The 15,752-nt window shown below is 42.2% G+C and overlaps 2 protein-coding genes across 3 annotated transcripts; both read left to right on the top strand.

Annotated features, from left to right (window-relative positions):
* The first annotated feature begins 896 nt into the window (after positions 1–896).
* On the top strand, positions 897–3,834 carry pigv (phosphatidylinositol glycan anchor biosynthesis, class V). Its single transcript, XM_071901650.2, has 3 exons — positions 897–1,246; positions 1,517–2,683; positions 2,803–3,834. Exons 1-3 carry the CDS (start codon positions 1,184–1,186, stop codon positions 3,094–3,096), a joined length of 1,524 nt encoding a protein of 507 aa, XP_071757751.1. The 5' UTR covers positions 897–1,183; the 3' UTR covers positions 3,097–3,834.
* Positions 3,835–6,896: 3,062 nt separating this feature from the next.
* On the top strand, positions 6,897–15,111 carry zdhhc18a (zDHHC palmitoyltransferase 18a). Of its 2 annotated transcripts, XM_078287344.1 has the most exons (10): positions 6,897–7,517; positions 7,755–7,915; positions 8,189–8,338; positions 9,191–9,328; positions 9,469–9,520; positions 10,036–10,138; positions 10,276–10,388; positions 10,613–10,718; positions 12,099–12,169; positions 13,005–13,131. In XM_078287344.1, exons 1-9 carry the CDS (start codon positions 7,285–7,287, stop codon positions 12,138–12,140), a joined length of 1,098 nt encoding a protein of 365 aa, XP_078143470.1. In that variant the 5' UTR covers positions 6,897–7,284; the 3' UTR covers positions 12,141–12,169; positions 13,005–13,131. The 2 variants fall into 2 exon arrangements, with proteins under 2 accessions (XP_078143470.1, XP_071757772.1); XM_071901671.2 differs by lacking the exon at positions 12,099–12,169 and having other exon boundaries at positions 13,005–15,111.
* The last annotated feature ends 641 nt before the right edge of the window (positions 15,112–15,752 follow it).

The following is a 15,752-nucleotide window of genomic DNA, read 5'->3' as shown; positions in this document are numbered from 1 at the left end:
CGTGTTCATACTCATTGGACCTAAGGATTGTTAATGCATAACCAATTCTTGTTGCATTCAAAGCCTTATATCCGTTTTTATGAGCCCATAAGATAACACTCAGCACACTATATAGTGATGGTATTGAGGGGATGACATTTTGCACTTCTGTTTTCATAAAACTGACAAATACTGTAAAGTGAAGGGTTATAGTGTTTGCATAAAGGCTATTTTTAACTGAAGCTGTCCACCACTGCCATCACCAGTGAGATGTGATCCATTCCTCCATCACTATGGTGAGTTTTCAATTCAAATCCACATGTATGAATCTGAGCCAGTCAACTTTCAGTTGAGTGACCAACCCACTTAGCCTACCTTTAGAAATGAATCAAAGGTGGGATGCTCCCTCATACTGGACTAGGAAGACTGCTTTTTAAATTCTTTAGTACATGTAGCAGCACATACTCCAATATTTAGCTACAGTACCAAATACAATAGAACTAGGCTAAAAATGTGCTTTCACTTTTGCTTGAGTAAAGAATTTCCATAGTTCCACCACTGGAAAAACTCAATCCGTGTGAGAGCATGAGCCTGCTGGAAAAAATCTGATTCCAACCATAATGTGAACAGGAGAGTTGGAAGTTTTATACCAAATGTGTTCAGAGTATTATGAGAAGTTAGAAAAACGTAAGTGGATAAATGAATGTTTAGACAAACTTAAATTTAAATGCAAGGTCATATTTTACTGTAATGCATATTATGTTTTAGAAAGGAGGTGCGCATGGCATGGAAAAGAAAACGGGCTTGGTAAATGTGATAATGTGCTCACGGTAGAGCTTTTATTTTGAAATTCGAATTTTGCGTTGCACCGGAAGTGGAAAGTGCCGTTCGAACGAAGCCTGCTGCAGGATCAGGATGTGAGGACAAAGATTGCACCTGAGCGAAAACAAACGATGCTTGAAGATGGACAGCTAGCAAATAACATCATTAATGCTCACCCTCTCCTCTGTTGTGTTAAATGAAAGTAGACGCGTGCGGACACAGCCCTCACTGGCCGAACAGTTGTTTCCAGCTGTGTTTAATGAAAAGATGATGGGACCGGCAGCAAAGATTCTCTCGTAGCGCGTGCCTGTGAGCCAGCGACAATGTACAGGCCTATTACACCCAGCGTTTTACCAAGATTTTGTCCGTCAAATCATTGACCATGGATGTCAGAGCAGTTCTGCAGTTCGCCACCATTACCAGGGGTCTGTCGTTACTGTTGCAGGTCAGTTTTTGGCAAGTATGGTGAAATGTGAAAATCTGGAAACCTACCTTAACCAGCGCGTGGCTAGTTAACCTAGATTTTCCTAGATTTTCCTAGACATTTGAATCACCTTGGTAATGACATGTTAGTGCATGGTCAAAGTGCAGAAGGAAATGCATATAGGGTAAATGTGTTGATGACATTGTGGCTGTTAAACCTGTGTTTTACTGTACAACAACAGCCAGTATGTGATGGCAGGACTTATTTCATGTAACTGTCATCTCCTTTCAGGCTGTCCTGAACGCTGCCATCCCTGACCATGAAGCCGATGCATTCAGCCCCCCACGGACAGAGGAGCCTCTCTATTTGGACTCTGCAGTGGAGTGGCTGTTGGGCGGCCTCTCCCACTGGGACGCTGAGCATTACCTCTTCATCGCCGAGAGAGGCTACCTGTACGAGCACAACTTTGCTTTCTTCCCCCTCCTCCCTGTCATCCTGCGAGGCCTGGCGGAGACGCTGCTGTGGCCCCTCAGCGGCCGGCTCACGGTGCGGGGGCGTCTGCTGCTGGCCGTCGCTCTGGGGAACAGTGCCCTCTTCCTGCTGAGCGCGGTAGCCCTGTACGCGCTGAGCAGACTAGTTCTGCAGGACAGACGCCTGGCTCTGCTGTCCAGCCTGCTCTACTGCCTCACGCCCGCCAATGTTTTCATGACCGCTGGATACTCGGAGAGCCTGTTTGCCGCGCTCACTTTTGGCGGTCTGTTCCTCCTGGAGAAGGGGTTCACTTTCAGAGCCTGCTTGGCCCTCGGCATAGCCACCGCAGCACGATCCAACGGACTCGTAAATATAGGATTCCTGCTGTATCTTCCGTCACTACATGCTCTTTCCCAGATCCGTGTATATCGTACGACTACGAAAGGTCACAGTAAAGTCTTCCACTATGCTTGGGTCGTTATTCGTCTCCTGTTCACCTCTCTACTAGGAACTGCAATTATTGCCCTTCCCTTCTGTGCTTTCCAGTACTATGGGTATAGGACGTTTTGCACGCCGTCTGTCTCCTTGGAGCGGATCCCCCCCGCTCTTCTGTCACTGGCTGAAAAGAAGGGCTACAGGGTTCCAGATGAAAACGGCCCCCCGCCCCTCTGGTGCATGAGACCCCTCCCCCTGCTCTACTCTCATATCCAGGATGTGTACTGGGATGTGGGCTTCCTCCGCTACTTTCAGCTGAAGCAGATACCCAACTTCCTTCTGGCTCTGCCTATGGCCACCCTCGGCATAATGGCGGCTTACGCGTACTATCAAGCTAACCCGGACCTGTGTCTGAGACTCGGGCTTTGGGACACGGGTGCAAATAAACGGCTAGACAAACCCACACCTGGACTTTACAACCCCAGAGTGTTTGTGTATATTGTACATTCGACAACACTCCTGGTATTTGGAACATTGTGCATGCATGTGCAGGTAAGGAAGTCCTGTGGTCACTGTCTAGTGGAAAGTGTTAGGTTATAATCAGCAAATAAATACATACAGGGAACAACTATTGATTTCCTCTCACTGCCTTTTCTAATCTCAATCTGCAGGTTCTGACCAGGTTCATGGCCTCCTCTACTCCTGTTCCCTTCTGGATCAGTGCTCACCTGCTCTTACTCAACGAGCCGCTCCTTCATCGCAGGAAAACATCAACACCCAATGTACAGCTACGGACACAGCTCTCCTCCAGAAATGGATGCCAGCACACACCCCTTAACCCCATTACAGCACTGCTGCCGCACTGGAGAGCCTGCTCCCCTACCACGCAGTGCATCTTGGGATACTTCATCTCCTACTGGGTGCTGGGCCTGGCACTGCATTGCAACTTCCTGCCATGGACTTGACTTGATACATCCCTCTGAGCTCCAAATGCAATATTTTCATACAGGGCTGGGCTATATACCATCATTTAAATTATACCAAAATGAATCCACACAAGGTGTGTTTTTACAATATGCCAATGTATTTATTGTTTTTTTTAATCCAATAAGTACAAAAATTGGACATTGCGATATTATTACAAAGACTTTATCATGTTAATTGGATACATAAATATATTATTTTGAATGAAAGCTGCACAATGAGAATTTTACAATTTTATCGAAAAAAATACAAAAGCTACCACATTACTGTAATTTGTATTGGAAAATACAAATATTGTTATACCATCTAAAGTAAGAAAAATACTTTATCACAATATTCTGGCTATATCGCCCAGTCCTACCTGCACAAAATACCAATAGAAGCCAGTTATGTACATTTTTCTGACATAATTAAGATTTATTGTATCCTCGATTTAAATGCTAATTTATTGATGCAATAGCCAACGCATTTGATTTGCACATCTTAGTCAAACATGTTTGCAATTGTTTGAGAACAAACTCAAATGTAAACCATACCTGAAATTTGAGTGATTACTACTGTGTGGTTGTAAATCTTGGGAAGAGCTTTGGTTGTACTAGAAAATACTTTGTTTTTCATTAAGAACATTCAAATGTTGACTTTCTATTCAAGACTGCACTGCATGATTGGAAGAATGAATCTAAGTTACAGTTTGGGATTTTTGGATGTGAATGAATAAAAAATGGGATATGGGAATTTTGATGCTGTCTCAGGTGCCTCAATTTCATATAAAAAAAAAAAAAAAAAGATGTTATTTTTCCATAGTAAAGAAAGGAAATTGTAATTTCCTCGAGTAATTAATGTTAGCCTGCTAGTTTGCATTTTGTAGTAAAGAAACGTCCTTCCCAAAGCTTCACTGGTAAGTTAGCCTTGGAGTTCAAATTAAACCAAATTTAATAATTCAACAAAAGATGGATTCATTCAGCATTCAGCATTTAGTTTACATAACAAGAAAAGACGTAAAAGCCAATTGTCAAGAGTTAAAAGGTAGCTAGCTAGTTTTGTTTGCTAATGTGTCAGATAAGCTAAATTGGCTGTATTGCAGGCAGGGTCACCATTAGGCAAAGGAAGGTGACTGCCATAGGCCCTGACAGCTAGAGGGCCCCTAAAAGACCAGAATAGAGCTAATAAACATATTTAATCAATAAAAAAAAATGACTTTGTAACACTCCTTGATACAATGAAAAATATTTCAATCTTGAGTCATGGCCACCCCCCCCTCAGTCTACAGTGGGCTGTTCCACTTTTAGCACAATATTGCCTCTTCTTGACTTCTTGCCACTGCACCAGTGGCTGCAAGAGACATAAAAAAATGAAGCAAAGCTACCCAAGTGGCACACAAAAACAAACGAGACAGGAAAATATAAGTTTTGTTGACAACTTTTTTCATGAAAGAATCAACTGTTAGTGTTGCTGCTAGCAATATTGCCTCCAAACTCAGTCCCAATTTGCAGCATAGAAATTATGGATTGGAAAGGGTGGATGTTGCCTTTGCCCAGGACCCAAATCACTAAGTCACTATAAACAATGTCAGGTCAAACAACTAAGATTAAAACAGTTGTGATGTACGGTATATTTCAAGATTGCTGTATATCAGTGTTTTCATAATTTATTCTGTATCCTCCTCCTTCCTATGTTTAGCCTGAATGATGAAACGACTGAATAAAAGATGAATCCAATGAATTAACTAATTTAATGGCATGACATTATGCAACTAAAATAAAACTTTTGCACACTCCTACCCCTTTCCCTCTCATGAGATGCAGAACTGGCATGAACTCTGAGCCTCCCCAGCCGAACAAGGCTGAGAACACTGCACAGCGTCACAGCTGACACACACACAGAGGACTGGCCTTGCAGCCGAACTCCCCCAGCCGCGAGCCTCAGGGTGACTCAATGCTCTGGAGAACCAGTCTATGCAGAGACAGATCCAGGTCAGACTGTAGATCTCCCTATGTCAGATACTTACATTCAGTTCCAGTGGACACTCTTGTTGTTGTTACCAATTTACTTGCCAAAATGTACAGTAAGGCAGACCTGGAGGGGTGACATAGACCTAGCCGTCTGGAGCTGAGTGTTACAGCTGTGAGCATCATTGACAATGTCCTTTATGAATTAAGGAATATTCCAAGTAATTGTTTAAGTGTGACAAGCAATGAGCAAGCTTCGTATGCTAAGCAGCATCAGAAATTTCAGAGGACATAGTTCATGGATCCTGAACTTCATACCTTCCCATCAGATCTCATAGGGATGGAAACAGTTCCCAGGCTCAGATGAAATTACCAGAATTGACCAAAATTACCAAAGTCATGGATGCTGTCATGGCAGAGCTTTTCTCCAACCCTGTCAAGCTGAGCACAGAGAGACAGGCTCAGCGAAACTGGCACCAAACCTCCCTTTTGGAACAGGAGAATGTAGCCAAACTAATTTGTCATGGTGAAGCAGACTGGCTGGTCTCAGGCATTTGAGAAGGGGCTGCAGGGCTACGAAGGAAGGAACTTGTCACAGCGACGACAGAGGCTGTTGCAAATCAAGTGTACAAGCTCCTGTCAAAGGAACCCAAGGAGTCCACAACTCCTTATCAAATCAGTGAACGACATGATGGATACCCCTTATGTAGTGCCCAGTATGGGACACATCTGCTCTGAGCTTATTTCCTATCTACCCACCAGTGAATGCATGACAATGTGGGAAGCTAGCCACAGACTCATGCAAGAATTGAGCACTTACCTGTTTTGTTTTAATCAAGAATTCATTATACATTCTCCCTTACCGTCTCCCCACACACATAGACAGACACACAAAACACTTGACATCTCCATGCACTGACTATATGCAGCTTCTCTATATGAGCTAATATCAGCATAATTTAACATTGATGACCTGTGTCTATTACACCAGTAGTGCAGAGGGGCTGAAAGAATGAGCCATTTGAGGGAGCAACATACAAAAACATACATAAACAGCAGTTGGCTGATGACAAAGTGGAGGTGTACTCAGGTTTGTTTGTATACCAAGTAACACATATTTAATGTCTGAGAAAGAGGATATAAAGAAATTGAAATAAATTGCATGGTGCTGCCTAATTGCTCTGCAAATATCTCTTTATCTCCTTTAGAGGAGGAGGAACACCTAAAGGTACCATTTCGATGGATCATCTCAAAATTGACTAATGTTCTAAAATGTTCTGAGATAAAAATCTACAAGATACCCATGGTGGAAGCTCTTTGAGTTATACTAAAAAAGAAAAGATAGAATATAGTTGACAAAACAACACATGGCTGAATGATTATTTCATACTTATGAACAACAATGCACAGCAGCATGAGGTATGACAGGTATAACTCCTCTTTAAGGATTTGATAGTTCAGATCATAGAGCTGTCTCTCGCATAAGTGGACATTGTCACATTCACTCCATTTTAGTTTTGTAATAAGCTTATATTAATCCACATATCTATTTGTCTTTTCCATTGTGAAAAAGAAAACAATAGTGTCAATAGTTTTATATCTTGTTTTGCTTGTAATTAACCAATTAAAATGTAATTAATCTTTGTGGAAAAACACAGCACTTGGGGCTGCCAATGCCAAGCAAAGCTGATTATCATGAGCAGGCGCTGCTTGCAACTGATCTACAAATCATCTCAGTGCTCAGCGGGAGTGTCAGTGTGGTTAGAAATCAGCGGTGACTTCTGGGTGAATACGTCAACATCCACACCATGACGTTAGTTGGCTGACGGTAAAAGAAAAAGGAAATGTGAATTGCGTGAGTGAACGAGCAGCCAGTCCGTTCGTGTTTTATTTTTTGATAAAAGAGCGAGTTAGTCGATTTAGGGTTAATGTTCATGAGTAGTTTCGGTTTAACTACCAAACATGGTAGTTAACGTTAATTCAGCTTGGGAACTGATTCGGCTCGTGAACCTGGACGACGAAGAAGAATGCCGTTGCTGGTCCGCTAGCTAACGTTAGCTGTCAGGATGGGAAACTGAAAGATACGCTAACCAGCCGCTAAAACTATTGTCTCCTATACCATGAATGAATCTTGAAGTAGTATCTGTCGAAAACGTGGAGAGAAAAGAGAGCTTTGTGTGCCTTTAGCTACCTCTGAACTGTGTGGATAGTGTTTACACGATGAAGAATTGCGAGTACCAGCAGATCGACCCGCGGGCACTGTCGGTGTCCCCCTCGTCAAGTCGACCCTGCGCCGAGAAGAGTGTGCGGCGGCTGCGGAGGAAATGGGAAGTGTTTCCAGGGAAGAACAGATTTTATTGCGATGGACGGATCATTCTCGCCAGACAGAGCGGTGTCCTTCCTCTGACACTGGGCCTTATTGTTGTCACTTGTGGCCTTTTCTTTGCTTTCGAGTGAGTATTGTATTGTCAAGGCGTATGTTTCCTTCCAGCAAGTCCATGAATGCCATATTTATAATTGTTGATCAAAAAGTTACTTACTTTCTTGTGTGTTAGCTAACGTGGGCATATGATGGTTCGTATTGTATTATGGTGTATTGGTATTGTATTACTGTATGTTGCAACTTTAAGTCTGGATTCACAAAGGGCAGACTGAAACAAACTCATGTTCTGTCATGTCTCCTCCTGCAGTTGCCCCTTCCTGGTGGAGCATCTGACCGTCTTCATACCTGTAATTGGTGGGGTGCTTTTTGTGTTCGTGGTCATCTCCCTCCTGCAAACCAGCTTTACAGATCCAGGCATCCTGCCGAGGGCCACGCCAGACGAAGCTGCAGATATAGAGAAGCAGATAGGTAAGGCAGATGCTGGGAATTGCACACTGGTGGGACAGATGGGGTCAGAGAGCTTTGCCATATGGGGGATCACTGAGGGAACTGCTTCTCATAGAACTGCAGAACAATTGGCTGACCTAAGCAGATTACTGTCTGTCACTGTCGAAAAGCACAAAGGCCAGACAGTGCTGTCTTTGTATGGTTTTATCCCAAATTATATCATTCTGACAGCTGCTCATTACTTTGAACTAAATGTGTGACTGAGTCTCTCCCTCGGTTCTTCTCTATTTTAAGATACCTCAGGATCTTCCACGTACCGCCCCCCTCCGCGGACCAAGGAGATCCTCATCAACCAGCAGGTGGTAAAGCTCAAATACTGCTTCACCTGTAAAATGTTCCGCCCTCCTCGGACCTCCCACTGCAGCCTGTGTGACAACTGTGTGGGTAAGGAGGAATAAATAATTACAACTGCACTAATTAAACTCACCAATTTACTACCATTGCCTTGGGGAAAACTCAATTCTTATCAGCTGGCGAGTGTCAAATAATTTAGCATAATCATACAGTATACCTGGACACATATGATGCAAACATTTGATCATGGTTCTAAATTAATCCACTGATCAATGGCTTCAAAATATGTGATTTTGACAGTGTAACTTTACCACAACTTCACATGAATATTTTCACTGAGTAGCTAAATCTATGTATTGAATTTTTTTTTTCCGAGTGAACATCTTTGTTACTCAAAGATGGCAAATCAGTTTTATGTTGGAATGTGCAGTATTTATTTAGTTTGTCATAAAGTGCATGGACTCTAAAGCATTAGCTCATCATTTGGCAGGCTGAAGCAAGCAATTCATTACTGTTTGTGACTACAAAGTATCTCCATTGCCAACTCATAAGGTTTGTCCTTATTACTGGAAAAGGAAAGTTTTCATTGGATGAGATTGAGAATGTTATGTTCATTGTAGGATGTAAGTGACTGTGTTTCAGGTATTAGTAATTTCAGGTATTGCTAGTAAAAAAGTTTTCATTTTGAATATGAAACTCCAAATATAAATGAACACTGCTTATATTCAATCTTGGGTAAGTGGCCATTCATTGCACAGGATGATATCCTTCAAGGTACACACTAAATGATTTTAATGGACCCCTTTCTGTGTCATTCTTTGTCTCAGTATCATCCATATGAATCTTTTAATATGTATGTTGTTTGGTATTATCCCAATAACGTATGTACTGCTATAAACTTATTTCTAATCTCTGCTATGTATACTTTATTTTTGTCCTCAGAACGATTCGATCACCACTGCCCATGGGTGGGGAACTGCGTGGGCAAGCGCAATTACCGCTTTTTCTACAGCTTCATCATCTCTCTCTCTTTTCTGACATCGTTCATATTTGGCTGTGTCATCACACACCTCACTCTGCGTAAGTATTCTTACTCCGCAAAAACACACTTCACCAGTGCGCTCAGTACTTAGTTTGTGTTGTGTTGTGTACCTGTCATGTTTTGATCAAAGACAATATTTAAGATCGCTTGGTTTCTGATTCGTCTCTATTTCCTCCAGGATCTCAAGCAGGTCAAGGCCTTGTCCAAGCCATTCAGGAGAGCCCCGCCAGATATCCTTTCTATGCGCCACATTCCCACATTATCGGTCCATAGCTGAGATAGATGAGGTCTCTTCAGCAGCGTTATTGCCCTGTGCCCAGAAACAACAGAAGCTACACTGTTGACAAGGCATTTCCTGCTGCTCCTCAGCCTAAGCCCACACTTAATAGGATCAGAGAGTTAGCATCTAGCATGGTTTAAATCAGTGCTTTTAGGCAGATGGCTTTTCAGTAGTGGCAGGTTTGCTGCCTCATGTCCTTATGGGATGATGTCAGTGGCTGGATAAATACAGTCAACATGACTATACAAGATGTGGGTTAATTACCTTATTGTCAAAAATGTGCTGTGGTGAGATGGTTAGACATATTGGTCAATTTGCAATGTGTAATGGTGGAGGGAAAAAAAACCTTAGACATATTCAGCCTTGTGATCAGTTTTAATCATGTAGCCTTTATTATTGCCATGTGCCATCAATAATCATAAATAATGATGACATGTTGTCATGCCTTGACTATCTCTTGTGTACTGTGGTGGAGGTGGTGATTTGTTTCTTCTCCATCTGGTCTGTCCTCGGCCTCTCAGGCTTCCACACTTACTTAGTAGCCTCCAACCTCACAACAAATGAAGATGTAAGTACTTCTACCCCTATATGACTCGATAATTTGTAATGATATGTAATGACTGTTCAAATCAACTGTTAAATGGACCATTAAAGACCACTAAAGACCATTGACCTAACAGCTTACATTCTATGTTCAATGTGCAGATAAAGGGCTCCTGGTCAAGTAAAAGGGGTGCAGAGGACACTGGGAATCCTTACAGTTACAACAGCATTATGACCAACTGCTGTGTGACGTTATGTGGCCCCATGCCGCCAAGGTCAGTAGAGACGTCAGGAATCTCCATCCCATGAGCTAAGACTCTGTTGCGCACACACACAGCTTTCTACAATTTTGTGTGAGGCTCGCCCTGCGCCTCACTTGTCACAGCAAAGTCTAGAGACATTTTCTTCTGTTCAATATCAATGAAATTGCTTCAGGGACATTGCCTTTATCACATCAATTAGATGTCATCCTCACGTCATCCTCTGTTATGTGTTGCAGTCTGATTGACAGAAGAGGCTTCCTGTCTCCCGATGAGGCAACCTCTGCTGCTTCTGCCTCGGAGATAGAGCTGCCACACTTCACAGCCAAGAGTGACACGCACATGGTAGGATGAGCCAGCTTGTGGTCCCTCCCAAGTCCTGAGTGTCCCATAGCTCCTGTGTTGCTACCCTGCACCCTGTGTGCCTTCTCCATTCAGTCAGTGTCCACTGCGTCACCCTCCAGTAGAGTTGGCTACACACCTTGAAGCTGAGTTTAATGTTATGGTGAAAGTTGCACATTTTATACTCACTGCCCATGCAAACGGAGAGCAAACCATGGATATTTTACCAATTAATGGGTCATTAAGTGATCTGTGACTTTTATTGACCTCTGTTGGCGACCAAGGAATTGCAACAACATCTTTAGGTCTCTGACACAGCTTACAATGGCTTGTAATTTACATAAATAATAATCTTTATTTTCACAATAAAGATGAGTAAGCTAGCTAATTAGAGCAGAGTCCTACAGAAATGTCTAGTGAAGAGGTCTTTTATCACGATGCAAAATACTGTAGTAATAATAATAATACTGCTTTGTCATTTGCTTTTTTGGCTTGAGAACAAAATGTCGCTTGTAGCACCGTCCTCCATCGTTGAGCAGTTGAAAATGCAAGTTGGTGGGGAGTTTTTGTCCCAAAACAAAGTATGGGCCAGAAAGAGAGTTTTGAAAGCCAGAAATCTGAACACCTGGCAAGGTTATCAGTATTGATCAATGACACTCAAACCTGCGCAGATATATTATGGTCTTTTTGTGCTATGGGACAGTAAAAATCATACCGTTTGCACCTTTTAATATTTTTCTTGTATTCATGTTTGTTTACCTTTAGGAATCATACTTTTTTCTTTATCTACCTCTTAATTACGTACTACTGAGTTTGCTTGTATTTGCGGTGAAGTTGTATGCACACAAAGGACTTGATTACTGCTTTTTCTTTTTGGCACGTACGTTTTAGCACATACATACTTTCAAGCAGTGGGTATTAGATTACATTTTGTGTTAAATTTCTTAGCACTTTATCACTGATCATGTGTCACATGCCTTCAATGTATTTGTCACTCATACCAAATTTGTCAGCATTTCAAATGTCTTGGGTATATTCCTTTTTATTTTCTGAAACCCTGGGACACTATTCTACTTTTACCTATTTTATTTCATTTAAAGACGTAACAAGTGTTCTTTTATGTGTTAAATAAACATTATTTTTGTATTTTGGAATTTTGGCCTCTGTTTTAAGTTTACTTCCCCTCTTCATGTCTTCAAGTCTTCATGTGTCTTACTACTTACTGTGGATTTTAAGATGTTTGGCAAAGTTGTGTCTTCTGAGGTCTAGATTAGTGAATGTACGGGATCATTCACTATGAACGTGTACTTTATCCCTATAGCCTGATCACTAGATTTAAGATTTAACACCCAGTGTTGTGCTGTATCCATTCCACCCTGCTAGGAGGAGAACTGTCAGGATTTTGCTTTGTCCTGCACAGCCTGAAGGGCACTGCTGCATGTAGACGGTTGATGGTAAGAGTAGGGTTGAACGTCAAACCAAACACAGCATCTCTCCACTTGCCGTTCATTCTTTCTTCATTCAGTTCATTTATAGATTAGGAATATCTGTTTGGATTGACTCAGTCATCCTGTAATTATTTTGTTTCTTTAGTAATTCATTGGAGGATCTCATTTTTTCATTTTCACACTCAAGACTCAAGGGCAGTTGGAGAAGATGTAGTGATTGGTTTTGCACAGAGCCATGGTATAGATGGGTGCAATGTGTGCCTTATGTCTGAATGTGCATGCTTCACTACCATTCATTACTGTTTCACATTCTTCCATTCATTAACATTTCCTCACTCAGTGCTGGATGGAGCTCGTATATGAAGGCTGATGCTCTTATTCTTTCCTTTCTGCAGTTAGATGAGATAGTTTCCTAATTGTGCATGCATGGTGACCCAAGCAAAACCCAAGTCCTCGTCTTATGTCTTGCATTCCTTCCTACACTCATCAGAGCCAGAAGAAACAAAGGGAGAAGCAGCTTCCCTACATTAATCTAAATCTTTCTTTATCTTTGTTCCATCCTGTCTTGTTCCAACTGCATTGCTTATATCTAACTCACTTCCTCCATGCCACTCCATTTTAATCCAATGACAGTGCTATCATCAGTGCTTTCATCGTTTTCACTGTGCTTGATGCTGTTCCAAACTAATCCTTTTAATCACATTGCAGAATTTTCTAGACACATTTGTTTTATTAACACTGTTTTGTTGTGTCATTGCTGCTGCATTTCATAACATAAATGTGATCAGGTGGCCTGTCTCTCCCTTTTCCTTGACCTGTCTGTTTCTTGCTCTTCACACAGTGCACTCGGAGCACCAAGGACATGCTGGAGCGGGTGGTCCACTCCTCTGACTTTCACGGCCTGTGCCCCCCTGGCACTCCGAAGACCTCTCCCCTGGGCCAGGAGGCGTCCGGCACCACAGCTCCCCCCGCAGAGCCTCCGTCCACAGGCTGCTCCGGACAGCAGGCCCGCCGGCCTGTGGCCGGTCCTTGCCCCCCGTTCGGCAGAAGCAGCAAGAGGGCTTCGCTGCACTCCATCAACCCGGCCTTCCGTCTGGCTTCTCCCTCCCCTTCCCTCAGCCGCGTCACCCTGATTCTAGGGGATGCACCCGACGTCGGCTTCATCCCGCTGCCCTGAGCGAACCCGGCAACCACAAGAGGACAAAATAATCATAGCGGTCCTGACCCGCCACAGCCATGAAACGCTGTTGAATCTCCCACACTGTTTAGTATCACTGGATGGGCAAAGAAACTTTTTCATTGTGGTGGTCATGCTGTGCTTCATCGTTTTGTATCTCAGGATGTCATTGTGATAATGAGTTGATAGAGCATTGATTGGAGGTTCATTATGTTCTGTGAATTATATTAACAATGTCCTACTTGCCCTTCAGGTTGGGCGTTAAACTTAGTAACACTGAGAAGCACAAGAAAAATATATTTTTTAACACCATACTTTTTCTTTAAACACATCCAAAACATGCCTCCACCCCCTCTACAGAGCCTCAAGCCATGCGTCTTTCAGCATCCTAACTCACAGCCTTTACACAGTATTTATTTTCATTGTAATCTCTTATGCAAACAATTCACAGGTCTTTAAATCTGGGAATATTTATGTGTGTGGATGTAAAGGGTCCAGAGGAAGTTTAATTCTTATCGCCCTGGTACCCTCTGGATAGTGAGCCATTTCAGGATGTGCAGAGCTAGCTTTATGTGATGTCCTCTCATTTTGCTGTCACCTGGATCTAGAGCATCCCAGTATTGTCATGTGGATCCTGTTTAACATGTACTGTCAGTGGTTGCTCTTTGAATGGGTAATCAGTTTGACTGATTTGAGGAGGACAAGGTCCAGTTTGATTTTAAAGTGTGAGTATGTCAAGATTGCTGCTGTAACTATTTTGTAATCAGTTGTACATGTCTTGTGCATTAGAGACTGTTTTAAGACTAAATGGGGAAATTTATGAATTTCTTTTGACTTTTGTAGGAGACTGCTTATGAGCGTGTGATGCAGAGAGAATGTACTTGTAAAAGGTAAGACTTTAAGTGAATTTGTTCAGGTACTCATGTTTGATTGTGCATACTATCTGACTGAGATGTGTAGCACATTAGACAAAGTTACACAGTTCATCGGTATATTTTTGAATGTCCACTTTTTTGCTTTCTCTTATGTCTTGGATGTTGGAACCAAGGATTTTATTTAAATCAAAACCAAATTCACCACTGCCTATTGAGTTTTGGACTGCGATATTTATAGCTGACTCTGTGTTTTCTATTAATGTGATCTACTAGGATGTTTGAAATATGAGCTGGCATCTACGTTTCTTTCCTCAGTGCACATCAACTGTGCATTGCCTGTCATGAGTGTATTGACAGTTACAGCACAGGCTCCATGTGACATGTGGACTGTTACGCCATGCTTCAAGCAGAGTAAAGTTCTAGAAATGTTGGACGACACCTCTAACAGGCAGGGCAAGGTGTCACTTGCCTGGCTGTGACCTTTTTCTGTTCTTGTGGCATGAAACTCAATCCTCTAGTCGCTGATGGCCGAGTACATTTTCTTGAGAGTAAACTGCAGGTAATTCGTTGAGCCACTAGGGGGCAGGATCTGCTATCTTATTAAAATGAGGAGGTCTAGTCATACTACATTTTAGTAACGTGAAAACTTTGAGAAGAAAGGCCTTTTGATGCTTTTTTTTAAATTGAATGTTGAAATAAGCTGTACATAGGTTGTGAGTTTGTGAAGAACCACTTTGTGATAGTCAATGGGTTGTCAGTTTGTCAATCTGCATCAAGACCCTTCGGTTACTCAGTTGTTAAAATGTGTAGACAATTGCAAGCAGTGCTTGTATGAGCAAATTTCTTTTTGTATTTTGTAGAATGTAATATATATAAAACAGTGGAACTGTAACACTTGCTCAATAAAAATGATCAGTTTTGTTGACTTGTGCCGGTAGTTTATTTTTGTCACTTTTCCTTTCACTGGAAGATCGTTCTCCACAATCAAAAAATAAACACTGACATGGTGCATTTTACCCGGTGTCCAACTGGGACAAACCACAGTGATCTCAAACTGCCCCATGTTAAAGAAACTATAAAGTATGAATCAACAACGGTTTGAACAACGGGTTCACCCTTTCTGAATTAACGTTGTGCGAGTCGTACTGACAGCTCCCTTATGGAAACAATGAAGAGACGCATGTTGACCACATGTGCTCACAAGGGCAAACATCCAGTAATGAAAAGGGTCTGTGTGAGGTGTGTTCATAGGGTACACAGTGTGGACCGCAGACGACCCAAAACTGTTCCCTGTTCACTGTGTATTGAGTTCTTCATGATGGAGAGATGAAAAGAGGCAACTGGGCAACAATACTCTTATCAGTTCAGTCAGGAGAAGATCGTTACGTTCGTGTTACCTAACAGACCACAATGTCTTGTTTCACAAGACATTTCTACACCAGTCTGCAGTCTCTTACTTCCTTAGAAAGGTCAAAGGTAAAGGACTGTTTGTAAGAGGAGATATTAATTTGATAATACTATTATCCATATCCTCCCT

The sequence above is a fragment of the Centroberyx gerrardi genome, chromosome 12, assembly GCF_048128805.1.
Source record: "Centroberyx gerrardi isolate f3 chromosome 12, fCenGer3.hap1.cur.20231027, whole genome shotgun sequence".
NCBI classification, from domain to species: Eukaryota; Metazoa; Chordata; class Actinopteri; order Beryciformes; family Berycidae; genus Centroberyx; species Centroberyx gerrardi.
Note: the sequence above shows the minus strand (reverse complement) of the source record. Positions and strands in the feature narration are given on the sequence as shown.